Source organism: Microcaecilia unicolor, chromosome 5 (assembly GCF_901765095.1).
Source record: "Microcaecilia unicolor chromosome 5, aMicUni1.1, whole genome shotgun sequence".
In the NCBI taxonomy this organism is placed as follows: domain Eukaryota; kingdom Metazoa; phylum Chordata; class Amphibia; order Gymnophiona; family Siphonopidae; genus Microcaecilia; species Microcaecilia unicolor.
Window position 1 is genome coordinate 57,843,071 of NC_044035.1, and position 27,084 is coordinate 57,870,154.

The 27,084-nt window shown below is 47.8% G+C and overlaps 2 protein-coding genes across 2 annotated transcripts in view; both read left to right on the forward strand.

The window, feature by feature from the left end:
* ALDH18A1 (aldehyde dehydrogenase 18 family member A1) overlaps positions 1-27,084 on the forward strand; it is a 948,333-nt gene that overhangs the window by 179,514 nt on the left and 741,735 nt on the right. The window lies entirely within an intron of this gene.
* ABCC2 (ATP binding cassette subfamily C member 2) overlaps positions 1-27,084 on the forward strand; it is a 143,184-nt gene that overhangs the window by 104,052 nt on the left and 12,048 nt on the right. Inside the window, exons 22-26 of the mRNA XM_030202930.1 lie at positions 2,478-2,694; positions 7,812-7,966; positions 12,151-12,306; positions 15,951-16,150; positions 18,749-18,875. Of these exons, the coding sequence (XP_030058790.1) occupies positions 2,478-2,694; positions 7,812-7,966; positions 12,151-12,306; positions 15,951-16,150; positions 18,749-18,875 (855 nt within the window). The remainder of the gene's footprint in view (positions 1-2,477; positions 2,695-7,811; positions 7,967-12,150; positions 12,307-15,950; positions 16,151-18,748; positions 18,876-27,084) is intronic.

Genomic DNA, 27,084 nt, shown 5'->3' on the forward strand with positions numbered 1-27,084 from the left:
TTCCAGGTCTGGTTCTAGCCAGACCTCAGAACAAGGCTCACGAGTCTTCAAATAAAAGACTGGCTTACCTCAGCCAGGTCACAGTAGCTAGACATATATCATAAAGGCATATGCTGGTGCTTCATTTCTTTCCCCAGGCCTCCTTAGCCCCATTCTGGCCCTGCCTTTTATATTTCCTGGTTCCTGTCCTTTTGGCTCCAGCCTTCCTGTCTCACTTCCTCCCTGGATAGGACTAGTGGTTTTAAGGTGGCTCAGACTACCTGAGGGCTTATCTTTAAGGGTGATTGGTGGCATTCTATAAACCCCCTCACAGACTAGCTGGGACAAATTAAGAAAACACTTAAATTATTCTGTTTCTTTGGGGGACTAAACTCTGGAAAGTCATTTTGCAGACTAACAGTATGTGACTTTTGATGACTCAGTGAATCTTGTCAAGGATTGAGCTGTGCTGAGGCAGCTGCTCGAAGGTGAAGGAGTGTACATTTTTGGTTTGGTTAGGTCTAGGAAAATCTTTGAGAATTGGATTGAACAGACCAAGTCCTATAAGCGTGTAGCTCAGTTTGTTCCCCTGTTTAGACCAGTATTCTTTGATAGATCTTCTGATGCCATCAGATTTTGTGTTCCTCCTTTGGCTTTTTGTTAAATGTTAATCCTGTATTGGGGTACTTGAGTCAATCTTCTGAGTACAAATTTTCTGTTCTGCCACTCTAGTTTTCATAAACAGTGAACCTCTGAGGCTGCAAGATATAAAGACATATATATAAGCAATCAAGAACACACTGCTTGTTCCAAATTGGTACTTGCCAGGGAGCTAAAATGTGCAGAGTTACAAAATAAACAGTATCAATAGTAATTGAGGTGTACTGTCACTGAAAAGAAACTTATTTCCTTATAGTCTCCAATACTAATAGTATATGTACTCTGAGAAGTCCAAATAGAGAGCTGCCCCCATTCTGATTGTGGGATAATTTATAAACTTGTCTCCATGGGATTAGAGATGCTTTACTGGTCCCACATAATCAGGTTCACAGGTAGGCAAAAAGATAACGGTATGGGTAGGTGAAGATCTGTTTCCTAAACAGATGTTAAGCCTGATTGGAAATGTTGTCCCCTGTGGGCCAAACAAGCTAAATGGGCTCTTTCCAGGTGCCCCTTTATCTAGTCCAGATACCAAAAGAGTCCTGCAGAGCAATTTCCCACGTTTTCCTGACTTTGTTAATACTAGAGCAGAAGAAAAGGATAACTGGAAATTTTGAAATGGGCCCACCCAATCTCTGACATTGTTCTTAGGAAGGCGTTAAAATTCAGTTCAGGATGAGAATAATAATATGGAGGCAGAGGAGCTGTACCTTGCCTGTCAGAGGTTTGAGGGAAACAGGGCTGGATTTGAGACTTTAGTTCCAGACTAGAGAACAAGAGTTTAAAGTAAGCCCACAGAATGAGGGTTGCAGGCCCCTTCCAACAGCAATCCGAGAGAAGGGTCAGGCAGGGCTGTAACTAGGGGTAAAGGAGAGGATCTCATTCTCAGGTTGCAAAGTCTCTTGTGGCAGGGGATGGGAGGATGCGAATGCAGGGTGGCAGTGCATGAAGAGTCAGGAAGAGTGAAACTGTGCAGTTGGACGGCTTTCTTTCAACCATCCAAACAGGGAAGGAGAGAGGGAAAGAGAACTGGGACAGTGGCATATTTAGGGTAGGTGAGTCGTGGCTTACACAACCCCTGTCAGACCCAGCCCCCCCCCCCTTAAAATCCTCTCGGCTTCATCTGGGCAGCGGAAGTGGCACTTATAGGCTGCCTGTGGACTTCTTCCCTGAATTGTCCCGCCCTTCACAAAAGGGGTGGTATGTTTCAGGGAGGAAGCGCCAGAGCAGACTGCAGGCAGCCTATGAGTGCTGCTGCCCGGGGTGAAGACTAAGCCGCCGAAAGGTGGGGGTTGGGCAATGGCATGCACCCCTTATAAAATGTTCCTGGCTATGCTACTGGACTAGGAATCAGGGTATTAAGAAAGAAAAAGGCAGAAGAGGGAGAGGCCCATGTGTTCTTTCCTGCCTCAGATACTAAAACCTAGTTATGGCTCTAGGAGGAAAGCACCACTGGTCCACTTCCTGAAAGGATAGGCAGCAGCAACTTGACCACCTGGGGGTGGGGCTGGAGATTGATTTCTTTGGCCCCACTATCCAAAAAGATATTCCGTTGCCTCTACCTTAAAGTCAGTGGCTACTTGATGCCGTTGAAGTACGGCACCCTAGGCACTTGCCTAGGTGCCTGTGCCTAAATCTGGGCCTCCTTGTGAGCTGTATATCCAGTGCTGATAATTCTTACAAATAGAGAGAGAAAAATATGGGAATGAAAAGAGAGAAATCAGAGGGTTAAGAAAAACAGAGAGCATTATTCAAGAGCAGAAAAAAAGGGCAAATGTGTTGAGAGTCCATGTATATCAGATCAGAAGTATAAATTAAACATTCTTGTTCTTTTGCAGGTGAAGCTTTCCCTGTACCTGAAGTACCTGCGTGCAGTGGGATGGTGCTATTCGTTCTGGGTTTGTGCAAGCTATTGTCTTCAAAATGTAGCTCTTGTAGGACAGAATGTGTGGCTGAGTGATTGGACAGAAGATTCAATAATCTATCCAAACGGTTCCTCAGCATCCCAGCGGGACATGAGGGTGGGAGTATTCGGAGCTCTTGGGGTATCACAAGGTAAGACTGAAAGTGTTTCCTGGAACTACAGTATTACCACAGATCTGGGGACATTCTAATCAATTGCTGTGGTTAAAAACTCCTATCCAAAATCTATGCCCGTTATATGTGTAGCATTTCTGAGGCTGATAGTCAAAAGATCTAGATGCCTAACTTAAGGAACGAGGTTCTTAGATCTGGCAACTTGAAATTTTGCTTTTATCTGAATACCAAAATTTAGGAGCTTGTTTTTATTAGGTTCTTTAAAAATGGGTGAGACCAGGGGAGCGGCTAAAATTGAGGAACTAAAGTTAACAAATCAGCACTGATCTCTAGCACTAGAAGCCAGCAATGTGGGTGCTAGTGGTTGCAGAGCACCCCCAATATTGAGGAAGCTCCTCCATTTTGTCCGGGGCGGGGGGGGGGGGGAATGTGTATTATGTTTGGCACCCCCAACCGTTTGGAAATGTTAACACCATGATAGGTGCTAAGTATTTTGGGAATCTTAGCCTCTAAGAGGGCAGTTCTATGACTTGGCACCTCCAGTCGGATGCACCAAGATGGCATTCTAGAATACTAATGTAAACTCGTACTGCTGTGCCTAAATCTATGTAGGCGTAAATGGACACACCTAAGTGTGCCATGCAATGCATGTAAATTATAGTACTTTATTAGAGACATGCCCATGCTCCTCCATTGCTCCGCCCATGTGTACACCCCTTACAGTTATGTGCTATAGCACTTATGCATTATCTTTTACCCAGGATGCACCTAACTGATAGGATCCTTATGGTTTGTCTCAGGGCAATTTCTCCAAATGGGTTAGTTTTGTGCGTACCATGACAGGAATGAACCTCACTCCTAAGCCAGGGTATGTGGAGTATGATCTCTCAAATTTACTGCTAACGCTCGCCGTAGTACTTGCATTGCGCCAAAGAGAGCTTCCTTCTGGCTTTCATAAAATGAAACATGTAAAGGCAACTTATCCAGGTGCACTTGAAGTTCTTTTTCACCAAGCCTGTAGCACCCAAAATGGTGGGAAATATTGTTGTATCTTTCTGACACATTTTCATGGTACTTGAGGCTGTTACATCTCTCCACGCGATTCACTGAGTAATCGCTTGGGACTGACACCTCTATAATCAATGCCTTCAATCTTTATGTAACTTGGGTGCTTCCTTTATGACCTTTGTAATGATAGTTTTACATCTCTCTATCCCTCTCTTTCCTATCTTTTGTTTTTCGTTTTTATTTGATTGTAAACCACCTTGTTCTGCCCTGGAAAGACAGTATATTAACCCAATAAACCATAAATCACTTACTTGCACATGGCGCATGTCACTGCACTCACCCAATCATAGAATGGCTTTTCATGTGTTTCATAATATAAAACCATAACGCAGAGGACTAGTGTAAAAACCAAGCAGGATAACTTTGCATCATAAAGATGAGGATACTGCGCCTGAGCTGGAGGGACTTGATCAACTTTGAAATATAGTAAAAAATCTTTTTGACAGGGCTGACTTTTAACCATTAAGCAAGACTAGGCAGTTGCCTGGGATGGTGATTTATGAGGTGTGGCAAAGAGCAGCTGCAGTTAAAACAAAGCAAAACAATTAATCCTGACAGCCACACAAAGTCAACAAGCCATTGACACAGAACTGCTTGAGATCCCTTCTTCTATAAGAAGGGCCATCCTGCTTTTAAAGAATGTTAGGTTAAAGCCAATTTATAAGGATTCTTTTCCTTTTTATGGAGTACAGATTTGGAATGAATTACCCACATCATTGAAAGGTTTATTATCCTATTTATCCTTTAGAAAGGGTTTAAAAACCTAGGGGCCGATATTCAGACTGCTGGAATAAGACCGGCTAACTCCCATGGTCAGCACTGAGCTCTGATATTCAATGCTGGGCCGTTTCTGGTGACCAGCATTGAATATCCATTTTTATTTTTGGCTGGTTTAAAGATACCCGACTAAGTCAGCCAACGATATCCCACCTTTTCTTGCAGCCAAATATGGCTTTAAAAATAGGTGGGTAGCCGGTTACATTGGGCGATATAACCGGCTCTCTGCTGGCCACTAGCCAGGGATATTCAGCGGGGGGATAGCCAGTTATCCCCCACTGAATATCGGCCAATAGCTGATTAAGCGCTATTTAACCGGTCAGCAGTCATTTTGGCCAGTTAAATAGCGCTGAATATTGAGGGGCTATTCTTTTAGTAAACAATTTGGTTACTTTGTTGTAATTATGTACTGTCTGTACTGTAATTCCTCTGATATTTGAGAGCCTCTTTATTTGTGAATCCTTTATTGAACAATGGTCGGTATACACGACTCAGAATAGAATAGAATACGAGTGAAGTTATCAATGTGGACTACTATTAACTTGTGTTATTTTATGAGACCTAATTACTATTAATTGCAGTTAACAGTAAAGTAACATGTCCTCAAGGTAGCCCATGTTGATAACTACACCCCTAAGTTAGACCCCTCAATTTGGGCCCCTTTTACTAATCAGCACTAGCGATTCCCGGCGCAGCAAATGAGAGGAAGCCCATAGGGACTGAATGGGCTTCCTCTCATTTGCCACGCAGGAATCGCTAGCCTGGCTTTATAAAAGAAGCCCTTTGTGAACTATTTTCAGCTTGTTAAGAGCCTAAGAGGGAAGTTATCAATGTGGGCTACTGATCAAGATGAGTTATTTTACTGTTAACTCTAGTTATTAGTAGATAGGTCTCGTTGCGTAAAATAGCATGAGTTAGTGTTAGAATAGCATGTCTTAACATAGCTGATGTTGATAACTACATCCCTAAATGGAGTGTGGTCCAGCTGTTCACACAGGGGCGTATCTGGACTCCGGCGGTAGGGGGGACCAGAGCCAGAGGGAGGGGGCACATTTTAGCCCCCCCCCGCCGCCACCGACCCCCCCTCCGCCATTGTCAGAGCCCCCACAGCCACCAATGACTCTCTCCACCCCCCTCCTGCCGCCAACCCTCCCCCGCTGCCGTTGCTTACCTTTGCTGGCGGGGGGCCCCAACCCCCGCCAGCCGAGGTCCGCTTCCACCTGCCGCTGCCTTAAAAACTACTTCTTCAGCCGGCGGGGGACCCCAAACCCCCGCCAGCCGCCCCGAGGTGTTTAAAATTCATCTTCGGCCTCCGTGGCCGTGCTGCTGTTGATAGGAGCTGTTGAATCCACTTCGGAGTCTGACGTCGTTGTACGTTGTACGTGCTGCGACGTCAGACTCCGAAGTGGATTCAACAGCTCCTATCAACAGCAGCACGGCCACGGAGGCCGAAGATGAATTTTTAATACCTCGGGGCAGCTGGCGGGGGTTTGGGGTCCCCCGCCGGCTGAAGAAGTAGTTTTTAAGGCAGCGGCAGGTGGAAGCGGACCTCGGCTGGCGGGGGTTGGGGTCCCCCGCCAGCAAAAGTAAGCAACGGCAGCGGGGGAGGGTTGATGGCGGTAGGGGGGTCCAGGGCAAAATCTGCGGGGGCCCAGGCCCCTGAGGCCCCACGCAGATACGCCCCTGTGTTCACATGGCATGAACCCAGCGGAGACTCTGCATCACCCCTTACTCAGGAAATGACTTTTGAAAATTGCTCTCATTATACATACATAAAAAGAAAAGTTGAATATTTACCCCCCTTCCTTTTTACAAAGCCATGAATGGGCTGTGTTGGCATTACCGCACCAGCAACCACCAGCACAGCTTTGTAAAAGGGGAGGGGGAGGGTAAATATCCAAATCTGCATTTTTACAGGATTATTCTGGGAGAGGTGGTATTGGAATGTTCACTGTTTTTGAGTTTAATTAACCACAAAATCTTATGAGGGGTAAGCTAAGGATCTAAAAGTTAATTGAAGGGGGGCACATGGCTAAAAATTCAATTAGGGCACTCAGAGGGGCATAATCGAACGCGGACGCCCATCTCCGTGGGCGACTATCTCCGAGGACGGGTCCGCGAAGGGGCCGGGACAGACCGTATTTTCGAAAAAGATGGGCGTCCATCTTTTGTTTCGATAATAAAGTTGGTGCCGGGCAAATGCATCGGATTTGGGCGGATTTGAGCTGGGCGGTATCGGTTTTCAGTGATAATGGAAACTGAAGCCGCCCAGCTCAAAAACGAACAACTCCAAGGCATTTGGTCGTGGGAGGGGCCAGGATTCGTAGTACACTGGTCCCCCTCACATGCCAGGACACCAACCGGGCACCCTAGGGGGGGACTTGTAAAAAGTTACAAAAAAATTAAAATACCTCCCAAGTCCATAGCTCCCTTACCTTGGGTGCTGAGCCCCCCAAATCCCCCCCCCAAACCCACTGACCACAACTCTACACCATTAGCATAGCACTTATGGGTGAAGGGGGGCACCTAGATGTGGGTACAGTGGGTTTTGGGGGTGGTTTGGAGGGCTCCCATTTACCAGCACAAGTGTAACAGGTAGGGGGGGGGGTGAGCCTGGGTCCACCTGCCTGAAGTCCACTGCACCCACTAACAACTGCTCCAGGGACCTGCATACTGCTGTGATGGAGCTGGGTATGACATTTGAGGCTGGCATACAGGCTGGCAAAAATAAGTTTTTAAAGTTCTTTTTTTTTGTGGGAGGGGGTTAGTGACCACTGGGGGAGTCAGGGGAGGTCATCCCCGATTCCCTCCAGTGGTCATCTGGGCAGTTGGGGCACTTTTTGGGGACTTGTTCGTGAAAAAAAGGGTCCAAAAAAAGCGGCCCAAATTCTCGCTACTGCTGCCCTTCTTTTTTCCATTATCGGCCGAGGGCGCCCAGCTCTCCTCGGCCGATAAACACGCCCCAGTCCCGCCTTCACCACGCCTCTGACACCCCCCCCCCCCCCGTCAGCTTTGTTCGTTCCCGCGACAGACTGCAGTTGGAGGCGCCCAAAGTCGTCTTTCAATTATATCGATTTGGGCGCCCATGAGAGAAAGGCGTCCATCTCCCAATTTGGGTCAAAATATGGGCATCTTTCTCTTTCAAAAATAAGCTGGTCAGTATCCTTGCCTGGGCTCTGCCTTTTTGTTTGAGGTTTGTGTAGGGATTTCTGTCTGTATTAACTAGGAAGGATTGTAAGTACTTTAGTAAAACAAGATGACTGGATTAACAGAAGTGTTTATGTTGCTAGCTATATTCGTCTTCCTGGGAACATTTCTTTTTGCGGCTGGTACGATCCAAGCCTCACGGTTGCTACACGTACAGTTGCTCCGCAATATCTTGCATGTCCCCATGCATTTCTTTGATACAACTCCATCTGGACGCATCATAAACAGGTTTGCCAAGGTGAGCCCATATGAATAAAAATTCCTAAAGAGCAACTCTCTTGCGTAGTAAAACTGGGCTGGAAGTGAGAAGTCTTTTCTAATGCCAGCATCAGCAAATATGGCAAAAGAGGGTCAATTGTTTTACAAACTGGAGTAGTGGATGTGCATTCGTCAGTGTTCATTTGGTTCATTAAGGAAGAAAATAAATGCAATGACTATTAGCCTACAATGAATGCAAATGTACCCCCTACTTCTAAAGTCTTGTACACCCAAATTTATGCCTAGCCTGTAACTTTGCATGCTCAATTTATAGAATAAGGTCGGCTTTGAACGCAATGTAATTTAATAATTGAGTACAGGAGTAGCCTGACAGCTAGTGCAGTGGCCTGAGAACCAGGAGAACCGGATTCAAACCCCACTACAGCTTTGTGTGACTCTAGGCAAGTCACTTAACCCTTCATTGCCCCAGGTACAAAAATAAGTACCTGTATATTTATTTGTGTATGACATTTATATCTCGCATTGTTCCATACAAGTTCAGGCTCAATGTGACTAACAATAAACATTTGCAAAAAGTACAATATAATTAGTAATAGCATATGTAGTAAATAATACAATACACAAACTTCATTACTATTGAATAACAAAAACAGGGTTCCGAGCATGCTTTCAACAGCTTACGAAATAAGAGGTAATCAGTAACGTATCTTTTTATTTATTTATTGCATTTGGATCCCACATTTTCCCACCTTTTTGCGGGCTCAGTGTGGCTTACAATATGAAATGAATGATGGAAATACAATTTGTTACAAATTGGTTATGGATTACATTGTGCAGAGTTATGCGAGACAATCGAGGTGTCGTTAAGGAATGTAACAATGGAACACAAACATTGAAACATTGGAAGGAGACAATAATTTAGACAATCTTAATGAATTAGACAGAGAATTCCATATCTTCGTACCTTGATAGGTAAAGCCTGCATTATGAATACTTTTTACAACTTGGGCAATGAAGGATGAGATAGTCCCCAGATGAGGGAAGCAGTGGCCTAGTGGTTTGGGTGGTGGACCTTGGTTCTGAGGAACTTAGTTCAATTCCCACTTTAGGCACAGGCAGCTCCTTGTGACTCTGGGCGTTGCCCCACATAAGCCATATTGAGCCTGCCATGAGTGGGAAAGCGCGGGGTACAAATATAACAACAACAAAAAATCATTTCATAAAGGCTGTTCTATCAGGTTTTGCATGTAGCAAGGTACTAAACCATACAAAATTTGATAAACAAGTACACGACGTTTAAAGGTAATCCAACAATTTATTGAAAGCCAATGTAATTTAGCCAGGAGAGGAGTTGCTTTGGTATAATGAAGAAAGGCAGCAGTGTTCTGCATGATTGACGCTTTTTTACTAAAGAGTAGTTTAAACCTGAGTAAACATCATTACAATAGTCAAACTTAGTACTAGTGTTTGGATCAAAGAACAGAAGATTGGATTAGGAAAGAAAGGTCTCAATCGCTTCAGCCTCCATAATGTATTAAAAACACTGGATATCACCTTAGACATCTGAGGTTCAAATGACAGATACTGGTCAATAGTTATACCTAAGATTTTCATAGTGGTAACGGGTAAGTTGTATTGTTTATAGTGAAGTTCCTTGAAGCACAGCCACAGCTCAGCGTCCTGCACAGTAACACTCAGACACCAGAGAGGGGGAGGGGGGGCTGACACCAGAGAGGGGGGGGAGGTATCTCTGTCACACACACTCTCTCTCTCTCTCTCTCTCTCTCTCTCTCTCTCTCTCACACAGTCAATGTCTTTCTCTCTCTCACACACTCTATGTCTCACACTGTATCACATTCACTCTTTATGTATCACACAGTCACTCACACACTCTCTTGGTCTCATACACTCAGTCTCACAGAGAGTCTGTGTCTCATACACACTCTCTCTCTCTTGCGCACACTGTATCTGTGTGAAACATACTCTCTCACACTGTCTCGCATACGCACTTGCACACACTCTCATTCTCACACACACACTCTCTCTCTCTCACAGACACACTCGCACCCAGACTCACTCTCTCTCTCACACACACACACACACAAGCACATTCACTCTCTCTCTCACACACACACACACACTCTCTCAAACATACACACTCCGAGGAAAACCTTGCTAGCGCTTGTTTCATTTGTGTCAGAAACGAGCCTTTTTTACTAGTTTTAAAATAATTTATTCCACTCTGCAGCACTTTCCCTGCACATTGATAGACCACCTGAGATTTGCACAGTTGCAACATGGCCTTCAGTCCTGACATTCACGTTCCATTACTACCCCTCCCCCCCCCCCCCCCCCCCCCGTGCATATTATTTTCTGCTCTAGGCTTTTTCTCCTTCCCCCCAATCCCAGAAAATTACCCTCGGCAACCCGATTCAGCTCCCCAACACATGCTAATTCACTCCCGAATTTAGACAGACCTTCCAGCTTCAGCACCGCCAGATCCTGCCTGTCAGTGTCTGAAAGAGACCGTGATGCCACGACATGCACAACGCAGCACCAGTACTTATGGGAGTTCAGACACAGAAATGAGGGAGATGTCCGGGGCAGAAAAATCCTAGGAGGGAATTGTCCTCCTTAGGTGGGAATTGGACAGGCGGGAATAGGTCCTAGGAGGGAAATTTCTCGGGGGAAATTGGTGGATGGGAACTGTCTGGTGGCAACTCGCCAGATACCCAGTAAACTACCTAATGGAGCCATCATTAAAGTGAACAGAATGGGGGAAAGAGGGGAGCCCTGGGGAACACCACAAACACAGGACCAAGGTGGAGACATAAGACCAGTCTGCTTTACTTAATATTGCCTAGATTTCAGAAAACCATTGAATCATTGCAGGACTATGCCACAGATGCCAAAATGATCCATCAAACTTAGTAAAATACAATGGTCAACTGTATCAAAAGTGCTAGACAATAAACCACTTGATTGTAACCACAGGAAAGCAGTATACCAATATCTCATCCCCTTTCCTTTAATTGGAGTTAACAGCTAATTACTCTCTTAAATTGATTTTACATGACACCAGTTAGCAATTGTGCACCTGACTGCCCTTAATTACTGTTCTAGAAGTTGCATGTGCAAAGTCTATCACAACCAACTTCTTGGGGAGGGGGGGGGGGGTCAGGTGTAGGAGGGACATGAGTAGGTCAGAGGTGTGCCTAGGAGTTAAGTGTGCATATTATAGATTACTGGGAGCGAGCACTTACACCAGCCTTTGACATGGCGTAAGTGTTCACCCCTAAAGTTAGTCACGAAACTGCAGACTTCCGAAACCATTCTATAATGGCAGTTCCATGCAGAATAGTCATTATAGAATTCAAGCTTAGTGTGCATCATCCCTATGCTTAAATTATGGCACTTTTTGTAATAACACAAACGTGTGAAACGAACAGAAAACAAATCTATGAAAATTGGGGTGGGGGGATCCAAATTTGGACAGATTCTGATGTGCTTGCACAACTAAATTAGTTAATGAGCCATTACCTCTCAATAATGGGCTGCTAACAATTATTGACAAGAAGAGTGGGAAATGGTCTAAGCTGTCTTCATCAGTCTTTGGATGGCCTAAGTCCATTTCACACTTTTCTTGACTGTTTATGTTTTTCATGGGATCTCTGTTCTTTCATTCTGGTGGATCACCTACTCAACAATCAATTATTGGCATTAATTTGCACTAATTGTAGTTGTACCCACAACTGCTTATGTGCGATTCTATAAAGAGCTGCACATAAATTCTCTCATTCACAACCCAAAAGGGGACATGGCCACGGGAGGGGCATGATCGAATCATGGTCATTCCCAAACGTTATGCGCAGTGTTACAGAATTGGAAGGACACATTCCCAACTTGTGTGCCAGGATTTTGCACCTGGTTTTAGCAGGCGTAAGCCCTGGCGCTTTATTTTAGTCACGGGAATTGGTGCTACATGCTATTCTATAAAGGGCGCTAATCCCAGAGTGCCTTTTGTAGAATAGTGTTGAGGGCTGATTTTTCCCGGCACCCAAATTTGCGTGCCATGTACTAAATCTAGCTTTTTGTGTGTTGGAATTTTGACCACCAAAACTGTACAATGACATACTGTCCATGGCACACTAAAGTCTCTGCCTATCTTACTCTCTTCTTTCTCTTTTTGGTTTGCTTTGACAGGACATCATTACAATTGATGAGACCATCCCCGTGTCATTCCGCAGTTGGTTGGGCTGCTTTCTGAATGTAATCAGCACCTTAGTTATGATCTCCGTGGCTACTCCCATCTTTGTTGTTATCATTGTTCCCCTGGCTATTTTGTACTATTTTGTCCAGGTAGGTCATTCTGGGCTTGTACCATGTAATTGAATTTGGTTCACAGCATCAGTCTCATAGATTTTATATATGAAGCCTAAAAAATTGGTGCCGAAATTTCTACATGGTTTACAGAATACACCGAGCGCCCGTCCACATGACTAAATTTAATTCCGGGGCAGAGGGAGCATAGAAACGCACGAAGCTGACCGGTGTGCGGCACCCCCCAGCGGCGTGCACCCGGGATGGACTGCCCCCACCACCCCCCCCCCCTTGGTATGCCACTGGGTAGTGTGGGATTGTGTTTTGGGCGCACGCTGGGCCATCTTTTACCTTCTGGGAAAAAAGGCTTTTATTAAGGGGCCAGGAAATGAGCATGCAGCGAAATTAAAAGTAGCGCGCACCTATTTATGGCCTAAGAGCTCTTACCGCCACCCATTGACCTAGTGGTAAGGGCTCACGCGCTACCCGTGCGGCAACCATGCAGCACGCGCCAACTGCTGATTATTGCTGGGAACCCCCCCTCCCCCATGGTAGAAAATAGAAAATTATTTTCTACCATGGGATTCGGCGTGCACCAAACTCAGAGTTGCTGCCGGGTGCATGCATTAGCCCAGCGTTAGTGCTGATTTGGTGCGTACTACCCATGCATTAGCCCTCCTGCTCCTTAGTAAAAGGGACCCTTTGTGAATTAAGGGGCTTAAATTTAGGTGCCAAGCCCAGGATAATTATTAAAAAGGCAGATCTTGTTGCGGGGTTTCCCTCCTCCCCAGCCCTTTTTGGATCCCTAGTTTAAAAAATTCATAGCCTGAGCAGTAATATTTTGTTCTTCAACTAGAGGACTTGCACCTCTCCTCTCATAGTCTGCCTGCCGACTACTGAGGTCAGAGCAGAAGTATTATTCCATTGGTTTAAAGCAGAGGCACTGGGAATTCCAACAGGCATCCCTTACTGCTGAATTCTCAAGGGCACTGGGGGCGGTGGGGCGGTCCGCCCCGGGTGCACGCCGCTGGGGGGGGGGGGGCTTGCTGGTTCCCTGCTCTTTCTGCCCCGGAACAGGTTACTTCCTGTTCCGGGGCAGAGAAAGCAGGGAAGCAGCAGAGCTGACGCAGCTCCCAGTGACGTGCACTGGGGGCGGATCGGCCCTCCCGCCTACCCCCGCTGCAAGGTAAGGGTGCGTTTCGGGGGGGTGCGCTCCGGAGGGGGGGTGTGCCGTGCCCTGCACCCGGGGGGGGTGCGCAGCGGCGACCCGCCCCGGGTGTCAGGCACCCTCATTACGGCACTGCTCAAGGGCCCTAGACTAATATAACCTGACTCCTGCTGCTGAGATTACTTGCAGTTCAGAGAAGTTATCTGTAGGTTTATGATCACTGTTGCAGGTTTTCTCTTTCAGCTCATTCTAGCTAATATTTACGTTTCAAATTGTTCACTGTTGGATTATTAGACACATTCCTAAAACCCATTCCTGAAATAATCGTTAATACTTCTGTTTAATAACAAATGTATATTCTATTCGACATTTATATGTATATAAAAAGATATTAATAGAGAATAAAGTATTCAGAATAAGATAATAAATAAATAATATGTAAGTATAGGAATCATAAAGCAAATAATACTGATTATAAATCCCTAATAAATCAGAGGGCATTCTGATGGATGACCTTTGGGAAACTGGGATTGCTGACTTCAGTGTGGGAATCAGGCATAGGAGTCAACTTTTCAAAAATATTGGGGGTACTAAACCCAACAGAAATTACCTTTCGCTGGACACATATTGTGGGTGCTCAAGTACCCACAGAGCTGGCTCCTATGGAATCAGATGATCCACCAGTTCTAAATGCATGGGAAAGGCGGGGGCACCTATTAGTCATGTATTTTCTTGTCAATGTATTTTTCATGTAAATTAGTGTAAATTAGAGAGAGAGAGAGAGAGAGAGAGAGAGAGAGAGAATGATATTATGAAGTGGAGGAGTAATCTAATGGCTAATGCAGTGACCTTCAAACTAGGAAAACTGGGTTCAATTCCTATTGCAGCTCCTTGTGACTCTGAGTAAGTCACTTAACCCTCCATTGCCCTGGGTACAAAAAACAAACAGATTATGAGCCCTTTAGGGACAGAAAAGGTACCTGCATATAATATATAAACTGCTTTAATTGTCTAAAAACAATAGTACTTGTCAGCAGGTTATTCACGCTATTGACTTCTTAGCATCATTTGGTTCCAACATGGGAACTCAACGCCTTCCAGTTCTTGAAGAAACCAAATTTGTGATGTCATGTCCAGAAAAGCAGTAGACCAATCAGAAAAAAGAACCCCAATCAATCCTTACATTTAAGCCTTGTGGTTCTTCTGTCTTTAATTTAAAGATCCATTTTTGTTCATACTGTAACAAGAGTTTGGAGCGGTCCTGAACATTAGCAGGCACATGATCTAAAATACAGCAACGTAAATCAGAGAATATATATTGGAATTCAAGGCAATACTCCACAATGGGAGCTTGTCTGCATTCCTTTTATAACAAGTCTTGTGTTCTGTCATGTGAATTTTAAAAGGACGAGTGGTCTGTCCGATGCAGATTTTAGCATACGGGCAAATGATTATTATTATTTGTTACATTTGTATCCTACATTTTCCCACCTTCTGCAGGCTCAATGTGGCTTACATATAACCGTTAACAGCGTTAGCCGATTACGGTCTGAACAAATACATGGTATGAATGAATACAAAGTGATATTATAGTAGAATGAGGTACATGTAAGGTAGCTACATGTATGGTAGGTGTGGTTGGGGGGAAGTTAGAGAGGGAGAGGGGGAAGAAGAGTCAGATAATGTCCGTTATGGTCTTTGATTACATTGTGTCGCATGTGACCTAGTATTTTTATGTTGGGTCGGTGGGGTATGCTCTTCTGAACAGGACTGTCTTTAGTGCTTTCCGAAAATTTAGGTGGTCGAGCGTAGTTTTTACATTGAATAGAAAATGAAACTGGTGTCACATGCTGTACTATGTCTTAATATAAATTTCTGGGAGGAAACTGGATCTGTGAAATATTTGTCTAATTTCATGGTAGTTTCACAAATATGACAATGATTACATTTCTTATGTTGTCCAAATTCTATAAACTTCCTCAAACCGATGTTGATATCAGAAGGACTTAATATTTCTTTAAGATTCCAGTGTCTGCTTTAATTGTGCCATGCAAAAGCAGTATATCACATCCCTTCCCTCTATTGACCACCTTTTTAATAGAGATTCATGCAAAGCCGACTACAGTATGTTAAATGGTAGTAAGCCAGATAAATCACAAAAACAAGAGCAATCTCAGAGGAAAGGATAACACTGGTAAATAGTGTCAGAACGGAGTGTGCAATAAATAGCTCACATGTATGGATATTAAAATCAGTACAAATAATAAGCAGGCCACATCTAATTGACACATGGCATACACTGACATTGGTACAATCATCATCAAAACAGGAACAACGCAGAGTATGACATGCTAAAGTACATCGCATAAAGAGGTATTCACATTGTTACAAATCCTTCATGGAAATGATTAAACAACAGAATAACATTTTGTGCTGGTTACACTAACTGAACTTTTGGCCCGTCCTTCAGTAGGATGATCGCCTTTCTGACAGAATATTCTACTATAATTTCTAGCGTTTTTATGTTGCCACTTCCCGTCAACTGAGACGTCTGGATTCTGTGACAAGGTCTCCAATCTATTCACACTTTGGAGAGACAGTGTCTGGATTGTCTGTGATTCGTGCCTATGGTCACCAGGAGAGATTCCTTCAGTACAACGAGAAAACTATCGACATCAATCAGAAAAGTGTCTACTCCTGGATTGTCTCCAACAGGTAGGGTGGTTGAGTGCCATTGGAAAGTAACCAAGAAACAAAGGAACACAAGATTAGAGCAGTATCTGTCATCTAGATGCTCTCTGTTAGGTGAAAGTTATCAATATGGGCAAAGAGCACAGGAAAGATGTGCCCAGGGACTTTGCAACAGAACAACAGCAAGCTGAAATTGTGCCCTGTGTGATCCGCCCCCTGGCATTCCTGCCCTGCCCACTTTGCTGTGGCCAAAAAGAGGAAACAACTGAAGGGGAGCAATTTTGGCACCCCACCTCCCTTGTGCCCTGTGCAACTACATTGCTCAGTATGGCCCTGCTTTGCAACACAGTGGGAAGTTTGAAAATTAACCTCTGACCCCTGGATTATAAAAAGGTTGCCCAAATTTGGGCACAGATCCTAGATCCCTGCACAAAATAATTAGTTAATCAGCTGTAATGATTTAAGTATTGGAGTTAAGCACTTAATTGCCACTAATTACGATTTGCACGCAGATCTGGCTGCATGTTATTCCAGAGCACTGGACTGGACACCTAGAACGTCTCACATGCAGTTGAAAAGGGGTTGTGCCACGGGTGGATCAGGGACGTTCACAAAATTTAGGGGGTCCTTTTACGAAGCTGAGGCAAAAAGTGCCCTGCGGTAGTGTGGGCGTGTGTTTCTGGCGCGTGCCAGGCCAGTTTTTACCGCATCTGGCTTTTTTCCCCAATGGGACAGGAAAAGGGCCTGTGGTTAAATTGAAACCAGTGTGTGCCTATTTACAGCCTGAGCCCTTAACGCCACCCATTGATCTAGCGGCAAGGGCTCACGCGCTACACATGTGGTGACCGGTCAGCGCATACCAACTGCTGAATAATGCCAGAAATGCTGCGCGTGTTAGGAAATTAAAAAAATAATTTGTCCCTGTGGGATGGGCATGCGCCAAGTCTGCAATTAACGCCGGGGGGGGGGGGGGTGCACTAACCTGGTGGTGGTCTCATTTTGGTGCATGCTGCACACGTATAGAGCCTCCCGCTCCTTTGTAAAAGGACCCCTAGATGCAGTATCATAGAATACCGGGGATCCACACCAACTTGCATGCCAGGATTTATACCAGGTTTCAACAAGCGTAAGTCCTCGCTTCCGAAGTTGGGTGTAGGAATCCCCGCTAGGTGCTATTCTATACAGAGTGCTCATCCCAAAGGCCTTCATAGAATAACATAGCATAGATTTTTCCTGACGCCTAACTTTCAGTGCCATTTACTGAATCTGGCCCTAAGTGACAATTTTCAAGTGAATCAGGGCCGCCGAGAGGGGGGGACAGGGGGCCAAAATTCCCCGGGCCCGGGCCTCCGGGGGGGGGGGGGGCCGGCGCTGCCGCCGCAGTCTGGCCTGCCCGCCCTCCGTCGCTCCCTGGCATTGAATTTAAGCGCCTCACCTTCGAAAGCGCAGCAAGCAGCGGCAGACCACTCCTTCCTTCCGTGTCCCGTCCTCGCCTGATGGAACCCGCGAGGGCGGGACACGGAAGGAAGGAGTGGTCTGCCGCTGCTTGCTGCGCTTTTGAAGGTGAGGCGGCGCTTAAGATCTGTGCAGAGGGCCAGAGGGTGGAGAGAGGGCCTGGTGGAGGGGGGGGGGGGCCCGGGGGCGGCCTTGTCCCGGGCCTGGCCCAGTCTCTTGGTGGCCCTGAAGTGAATTTGCCCAGATGACTAATTGATAAGAAGCAGTTTTGGCTAGGGATCCTTTTACTGCAATATCCTCTTGTCTGGCAATAATTTGCTCCAATTTTAGATTAAAAGACTTAAGGGGAAAGTTATTAAGCTGCATTAGGGCACTAACCTGCATTATTTGCTCCTTAACACAACTTAAAGAGCTCTAACACTGGGTGCAGTGCCTTAACACAGCAGTAAATAGTAATGAGATGCAAAACACGCAGATGTATGTTATGTAACTAACTCATTACTATGTATATATTGTACCACAGCTTGTGGTGTGCACTGAGCACACACCACAAGCTGTGATATAGCCTGTAAAATAACCTGAGCTAAAGGCTGAGGTTATTTGACTGTACAGGAGCATCAGGCCGCCAAGCTGTGGCCTGATGCTTCTGGGACATCGTTTAAAGGGGCCAACACTGGGTAAATCACAGTAACGTTTTATGGCTTATAATCCTTTAAAAACCCAGATCTTTGTTAAGCCCTTGTCACTTCCTGGAGTGTTCCAAAAAATTTCTTTTGTGACTTTTTTTTTTTTTTTTTTGCATGTCTGATGCTTGGAAGCCAAATTTTACATTCTTTGCAGGTGGATGCAATGTCTTTCAAAAAGGAAACTCCCTCTGGATTTCCAGGTGCAGACTGCACAGGGTACAGCAGATGCAGGGATTTGGGAACAAAATCCCCATGTGCACTTCATTCTTCTCACCTTAACCCTTCCCCTAGTGCCACCCCTGTTCCCCATGAGGAAAGGCTGTCCTTTTCCCCATGGAGAATGTGAGGAGAGGGCAATTTCCAAAGGTTATTTTCCGTGATTAAACATTTACTTAAAGAAATCCCCTTGAAAATTACCCCTCCCCATAACATCGGCAGTGTAGCCTTGAAAATTCAATCCACTGTATTCTTTCTTCTACAGGTGGCTTGCAATTCGCCTGGAGTTTGTTGGAAACTGCACTGTGTTTTTCGCAGCTCTTTTTGCTGTGCTAGGCAAAGGGTCTCTGAACAGTGGAATTGTTGGGCTATCCATTTCCTCTGCTCTAAGTGTAAGTGCCATGATGAAAACAGAAGAATTCAGGCAGATAGTTTGAGACTCTTTGAATCTGCCCAGTTGTCCTGCATTTTGATACTTGATGTCCACTTTTACCCTTTGGCTTGTCTCGTGCAGTCTTTTATATACAACAGTATGGGGTAATTCTATGATTAAGGCGCTAAACGTTTATATGGTGTATCCCCTGGATTCTACATAGTGCGACTTAAGTTGCGTGCGCAAATACAGTTGTATTCTGTATTTGGGTGCATAACTTAATTAGTTAAACCAATCAGTGCTGCAAATAGACAAGCAATTGGCACTGATTGGCAATAATTAGCATTTATGCTCACAGCTGTCTAAGTGTATTCTATAATGTGATGCACCTAAATTCTAAATCGCATAGTTAAAAAGGGGGTGTGGTCATCAGTATGGAAAGGGTATGATACATACCTGTAGCAGTTGTTCTCCGAGGACAGCAGGCTGATTGTTCTCACGACTGGGTGACGTCCGCGGCAGCCCCCACCAACCGGAAAAAAGCTTCGCAGGACGGTCGGCACGCAGGGCACGCCCACCGCGCATGCGCGGCCGTCTTCCCGCCCGTGCGCGACCGCTCCCGCCAGTTGAATAACTAACAAAAGATGAAACACACAACTCCAAAGGGGAGGAGGGAGGGTAGGTGAGAACAATCAGCCTGCTGTCCTCGGAGAACAACTGCTACAGGTATGTATCATACCCTTTCTCCGAGGACAAGCAGGCTGCTTGTTCTCACGACTGGGGTATCCCTAGCTCTCAGGCTCACTCAAAACAAGAACCCAGGTCAATTGAAGCTCGCAACGGCGAGGGTACAACAGAAATTGACCTACGAAGAACAACTAACTGAGAGTGCAGCCTGACCAGAATAAATTCGGGTCCTGGAGGGTGGAGTTGGATTTACACCCCAAACAGATTCTGCAGCACCGACTGCCCGAACCGACTGTCGCGTCGGGTATCCTGCTGGAGGCAGTAATGTGATGTGAATGTGTGGACAGATGACCACGTCGCAGCCTTGCAAATCTCTTCAATAGTGGCTGACTTCAAGTGGGCCACTGACGCTGCCATGGCTCTAACACTATGAGCCGTGACATGACCCTCAAGAGCCAGCCCAGCCTGGGCGTAAGTGAAGGAAATGCAATCTGCTAGCCAATTGGAGATGGTGCGTTTCCCGACAGCGACCCCTAGCCTGTTAGGGTCGAAAGAAATAAACAATTGGGCGGACTGTCTGTGGGGCTGTGTCCGCTCCAAGTAGAAGGCCAATGCTCTCTTGCAGTCCAATGTGTGCAACTGACGTTCAGCAGGGCGGGTATGCGGCCTGGGGAAGAATGTTGGCAAGACAATTGACTGGTTAAGATGGAACTCCGACACCACCTTCGGCAGGAACTTTGGGTGAGTGCAGAGCACTACTCTGTTGTGATGAAATTTGGTATATGGAGCATGAGCTACTAGGGCTTGAAGCTCACTGACCCTACGAGCTGAAGTAACTGCCACCAAGAAAATGACCTTCCAGGTCAAGTACTTCAGATGGCAGGTATTCAGTGGCTCAAACGGAGGTTTCATCAGCTGGGTGAGGACGACGTTGAGATCCCACGACACAGTAGGAGGCTTGATAGGGGGCTTTGACAAAAGCAAACCTCTCATGAATCGAACGACTAAAGGCTCTCCAGAGATGGCTTTACCTTCCACACGATAATGGTAAGCACTAATCGCACTAAGGTGATTCCTTACTGAGTTGGTCTTGAGGCCAGACTCCGATAAGTGCAGAAGGTATTCAAGCAGGTTTTGTGCAGGACAAGAACGAGGTTCTAGGGCCTTGCTCTCACACCAAACGACAAACCTCCTCCACTTGAAAAAGTAACTCTTCTTAGTGGAATCCTTCCTAGAGGCAAGCAAGACCCGGGAGACACCCTCAGACAGACCCAACGCAGCGAAGTCTACGCCCTCAACATCCAGGCCGTGAGAGCCAGGGATTGAAGGTTGGGGTGCAGCAACGCTCCGTCGTTCTGCGAAATGAGAGTCGGAAAACACTCCAATCTCCACGGTTCTTCGGAGGACAACTCCAGAAGAAGAGGGAACCAGATCTGACGGGGCCAAAAGGGCGCTATCAGAATCATGGTGCCGCGGTCTTGCTTGAGCTTCAGTAAGGTCTTCCCCACCAAAGGTATGGGAGGATAAGCATACAGGAGGCCGGTCCCCCAATGAAGGAGAAAGGCATCTGACGCTAGCCTGCCGTGTGTCTGAAGTCTGGAACAGAACAGAGGCAGCTTGTGGTTGGTCTGAGAGGCGAAAAGATCCACCGAGGGGGTGCCCCACTCTCGGAAGATCTTGCGTACCACTCTGGAATGGAGCGACCACTCGTGCGGTTGCATGACTCTGCTCAGTCTGTCGGCCAGACTGTTGTTTACGCCTGCCAGGTATGTGGCTTGGAGAAGCATGCTGTGCTGGCATGCCCAGCGCCACATCCCGACGGCTTCCTGACACAGGGGGCGAGATCCGGTGCCCCCCTGCTTGTTGACGTAAAACATTGCAACCTGATTGTCTGTCCGAATTTGGATAATTTGGTAGGACAGCCGATCTCTGAAAGCCTTCAGTGCGTTCCAGATCGCTCGGAGCTCCAGGAGGTTGATCTGCAGATCCTTTTCCTGGAGGGACCACATACCCTGGGTGTGCAGCCCATCGACATGAGCTCCCCACCCCAGGCGAGAGGCATCCGTCATCAGCACTTTCGTGGGCTGTGGAATTTGAAATGGACGTCCCAGTGTCAAATTGGTCCGAATGGTCCACCAGAGCAGTGAAGTGCGGCAGCTGGTGGAGAGGCGGATGACATCTTCTAGATTCCCGGTGGCTTGGAACCACTGGGAAGCTAGGGTCCATTGAGCAGATCTCATGTGAAGACGAGCCATGGGAGTCACATGAACTGTGGAGGCCATATGACCCAGAAGTCTCAACGTCTGCCGAGCTGTGATCTGCTGGGACGCTCTGGTCTGCGAAGCCAGGGCCAGGAGATTGGCGGCCCTCGCTTCGGGAAGAAAGGCCCGAGCCGTCTGGGTATTCAGCAGCGCTCCTATGAATTCCAAAGACTGGGACGGTTGGAGATGGGACTTTGGGTAATTTATCACAAACCCCAGCAGCTCCAGAAGTTGAATAGTGCACTGCATGGACCGGAGGGCTCCTGCCTCCGAGGTGTTCTTGACCAGCCAATCGTCGAGATATGGGAACACGTGCACTCCCAGCTTGCGTAGGTAGGCCGCTACCACCACGAGGCACTTGGTAAACACTCGTGGGGCAGAGGCGAGCCCAAATGGCAGCACACAATACTGAAAGTGGCGTGCGCCCAGGCGGAATCTGAGATACTGTCTGTGAGCTGGCAGTATCGGTATGTGAGTATATGCGTCCTTTAAATCCAGGGAACATAGCCAATCGTTTTTCTGAATCATTGGCAGAAGGGTGCCCAAGGAAAGCATCCTGAACTTTTCTTTGACCAGGAATTTGTTCAGGCCTCTCAGGTCTAGGATGGGACGCATCCCCCCTGTTTTCTTTTCCACAAGGAAGTACCTGGAATAGAATCCCTGCCCTTCCTGCCCGGGTGGTACGGGCTCGACCGCATTGGCGCTGAGAAGGGCGGAGAGTTCCTCTGCAAGTACCTGCTTGTGATGGGAGCTGAAAGACTGAGCTCCCGGAGGACAATTTGGAGGCAGGGAGGCCAAATTCAGGGCGTATCCGCACCGCACTATTTGGAGAACCCACTGGTCGGAGGTTATGAGAGGCCACCTTTGGTGAAAAAATTTTAACCTCCCTCCGACCGGCAGATCGTCCGGTACGGACACTTGTAGGGCGGCTATGTTCCCGTGGATCCAGTCAAAAGCCCGTCCCCGGCTTTTGCTGTGGAGGCGCAGGGGGCTGCTTAGGCGCACGCTGTTGACGGGAACGAGCGCGCTGGGGCTGTCCCTGTGCCTGACGAGGCCTTCGGGCCGGCTGGTTGTACCTACGCTTTGCAAAAGAATAGGGTGCAGCCTGCCGTGCCCGGGAAAAACGCCCACCAGTGGGGGCGGATGCTGAAGGCGCCCGGTGGGAGAGCTTGTCGAGAGCGGTTTCCCGCTGATGCAGTTGGTCCACCATCTGCTCGACCTTCTCACCGAAAATGTTATCCCCCCGGCAAGGGACGTCGGCCAGTCTCTGCTGGGTGCGGTTGTCCAGGTCAGAGGCGCGCAGCCATGAGAGCCTGCGCATCACTATACCTTGGGCCGCAGCACGAGATGCCACGTCACAGGTGTCAAAAATACCCCTGGACAGGAACTTTCTGCATGCCTTCAGCTGCCTGACCACCTCCTGATAAGGCCTGGACTGCTCCGGCGGGAGCTTCTCGACCAGGTCCGCCAGCTGTTGCACATTGGTCCGCATGTGGATGCTCATATAGAGCAGGTATGACTGGATGCGGGTCACGAGCATGGAGGATTGGTAGGCCTTCCTCCCAAACGAGTCCAGAGTGCGAGACTCCCGCCCCGGGGGCGCCGAGGCGGTATCCCTCGAACTCCGTGCCCTCTTGAGAGCAGAATCCACGACCGCTGAGTCATGGGGCAATTGGGGCCGCATGAGCTCTGGGTCGGAGTGGATCCTGTACTGGGACTCTGCTTTCTTGGGAATGGTGGGGTTAGTTAACGGTCTCACCCAGTTCCGGAGCAGCGTCTCCTTCAGGACATTGTGCAGCGGCACCGTGGAGGACTCTCTAGGTGGTGATGGATAGTCGAGGACCTCGAGCATCTCGGCCCTCGGCTCTTCCACAGAGACCACGGGGAAGGGAATGGTGATCGACATATCCCGCACAAAGGAGGCAAAGGAGAGGCTCTCAGGAGGTGAGAGCTTCCTCTCCGGTGAAGGCGTGGGGTCCGAGGGAAGGCCCGTAGACTCCTCTGAGGAGAAATATCTAGGGTCCTCCTCTTCCCCCCACGAGTCCTCATCCTCGGTATCGGACATTAGCTCATGTAGCTGAGTCCTGTACCGGGCCCGGCTCGACGTCGAGGCACCGAGGTCTCGGTGTCGTCGAGCGGTGGACTCCCGCGCCGGCGGGGACGGAGCTCCCTCCATCGACGTCGACGGGGACTCCACCTGCGTAGCAGTCGAGACCGGCACTGCAAGCGGCGGCGGTGTCGACAGCTCCGGCGCCGGGCTAGAGCTCGCCGGCGCCACAGTCATCGGCGCCGAGGGCGCAAGCACCCCCGGCGCCGGCACAGCCTGGCGCATCAGCCCTTCCAGGATCCCCGGAAGGATGGCTCTGAGGCACTCGTCCAGGCCCGCTGCCGGGAAAGGCGGTGGGGCCGGTAAGGGTGTCGGTGCCGGAAGCTGCTGGGAGCCAGGAGACGGCACCGAGGTGCCGGAACCCCGACGCGTCGGTACCTCCACAACCGACGGGGACCTCTCCTCTCGACGATGACGCTTCGGCGTCGACTCCTCTTCAGGATGCACCGAGGGCGTCCGGTGACGACGCTTTTTGTCCTTCTTTCGATGCACGTCACCGGCGCCGGAGGGCATGGAGGAGGAGGAGGTCGATCCCCCTCGGTCTCGAGGCACCGGGTCAGACAGGGTTCGGTCCCGTGGCTCACGAGCTGAGGGAGTGACCGGGGCCGACTGCCCACGCGGCCTCTCAACCCCACTCTCACCGGCGGACCGGCGGGCCGACGGGACCTGTTCTCCTGGGGTCGCTGCCATCGGTGCCGATGTCTCGGGCATCGATACCGGTACCGAAGAACCGGCCTTCGATACCGATGCCGTCGAGGTCGACGTCGAGGGGCCGGCGCAAGTTCCAAAAAGACGGTCCCGCAGAACTTGCCTCGCAACCTGAGTCCGTTTCCGGAGACCGAGACACAAAGCACACGACTTGAGATTGTGCTCCGGCCCGAGGCACTGGAGGCACCAAGCGTGGGTGTCGGTCTGCGAGATCGGCCGGCCGCAGCGACCACACTTTTTAAATCCACTCGGGACCTTCGAGGACATCGACGGAAAAATCGCGTCGGCGAAGTCAAAGTCGTCAATGGTGGCTAAAATCACACCACGAAAAAATAAACGACCGAGCGACCACTAAGCCGCAACGTAGCGTCCCCGCTGGAAGCGAGGGAAAAGGGGAGCGCGTGCTCCACACGCGCAGTCTTTTTTTTTTTTTTTTTTTTTTGTAAAAAGAAAAGATAATAAAAGGAAATTAAATTAACGAAGCGCGATCCGCGTATACGCGATCGCAAGAATCCGGCGGCTGAAGTAGAGAGAGCGGCAAGGCACGACTCTCTCCAGGCGCGGAAAAAAAGGAACTGGCGGGAGCGGTCGCGCACGGGCGGGAAGACGGCCGCGCATGCGCGGTGGGCGTGCCCTGCGTGCCGACCGTCCCGCGAAGCTTTTTTCCGGTTGGTGGGGGCTGCCGCGGACATCACCCAGTCGTGAGAACAAGCAGCCTGCTTGTCCTCGGAGAATGGATGGGTCATGGGCATTTCTAAAATCAATGCTCATTGTTATAGAAGAATACACTTGCTCCACGTGTAATTTAAGCGTCCGCATTCACACCAAGTAAAATGTGGCATAAATGGCCATGACTAAATTTAGTTGCGTGGACGGGCACTCAGTGTATTCTATAAACCGTGCGTAAATTTAGACATATTCTATCAAGCACGATTAAATTAAAGCGTACTGTATAGAATACACTTAGGCGTTTTTAATTTCAGCGCCAACTTTTAGGCGTGCTATATAGAATCTAGTCCTATATGTGTAAATGACTAGACTACCTGCAAGTATGTGTGCGCATACTTTCTGATTCTATAAAAGTCAACAAAAATTGGCACACAAATTAATTGAATAGCAAGCCAATTAGTGCCAATAATTGGCTTTTTAATAAGCAGTTATTGGCACTAATTGAAATCAATAAACATGTACGTGCATAAATTTAGGTGCGTGATCTGTGCCTAAATTTTACATGCATACCGGAAAAGGAGGCATGGAAATGGGAGGCTCATGGGTGTTTCCAGGTGGAGGATTCCAGTTACATGTGCAATTATAGAATAAGGGGGTTCCACGCATAAATGTAGGTGGGGACATTTGCATCATATTTTCATTGGTGCACATGGATGCACCTAAATTTACACACGACCCCTGTGCTTGTACTATTCTATAAACCATGCCTAACTTTACGTACTTTTTGTAGAATAGCGCTTCAGCAATTTTTTTTCAGTGCCAATTTTTAGACGTGATTTATAGAGTTCACCTCCTAATGGGGGAAATTCTATAACTGGTGCTGAAAAATGGGCAACAAAAAAGATTGGCATGAAGCGCTGTTCTATAAAGAGTGCGTGCCCTTTATCGAATAGTGCTTAGTGCCAGTTTGACTTATGCCTGCTGAAACCTGGTGTAAATCCCAGCACCCAAGTTGGGCATGGAGAACCATTAATCTATAACATTGCACGCAACTTTTTGGAATGCCGATGGACCCATCTATGCCCCTCCCATGGCCATGCTGCCTTTGGGTTGCGCACTATGAAATTTAAGCACCAGCTTTATAGAACAGCGTACTAATTGGTGCCAATTAACATCAATATTGGTTGTTAGCATCCAATTATCGATTAACAGCTCGTTAGCCAATTAAGTTGTGCACACATCTAGGAAGTGCTCCCAAATTTGGATGCCAAAATATGGGCGCCATATATAGAGTCCAGGAGAATGTGTGTAAATGTAAAAAACCTTACACAGTGTGCATATGGATGGGCAGAGACGGGCACAGCATGAGCGGGACTCATACTCTCCCTGAACACCTACAGTTCTGTCACTCTTCAGATATGGATCTCCTCTCCTATGACTGAGATTGATATACCGAACTGTGTACTTCTCAGCCCATGCAGATGTCAATAACGTCTCCTGGCCCACTGGGCTGAGAGCAGGAAACCACATCCCTCTTCCTCTCCCTCTGGTAAATAGGCTGGTCCTGCACCTCAAAGCTCCTCCCACATGAACTGGAATATGCAAACCCAGGCATCTGGAGGCAATTACCATAGGTAGCAGAATGGGGCAGGTCACTGGACTCATGGTAAATAGCATCTTTTTTATCCCATACAGCATTAGCAACTAGGATGCTTGGGGAGCAGGGTCAGAGACAGAGTTTGGTTTGTTCATCCACCCCCCCCCCCCCCAACCAAAAGCCCAAAGAGTGTTCTGCT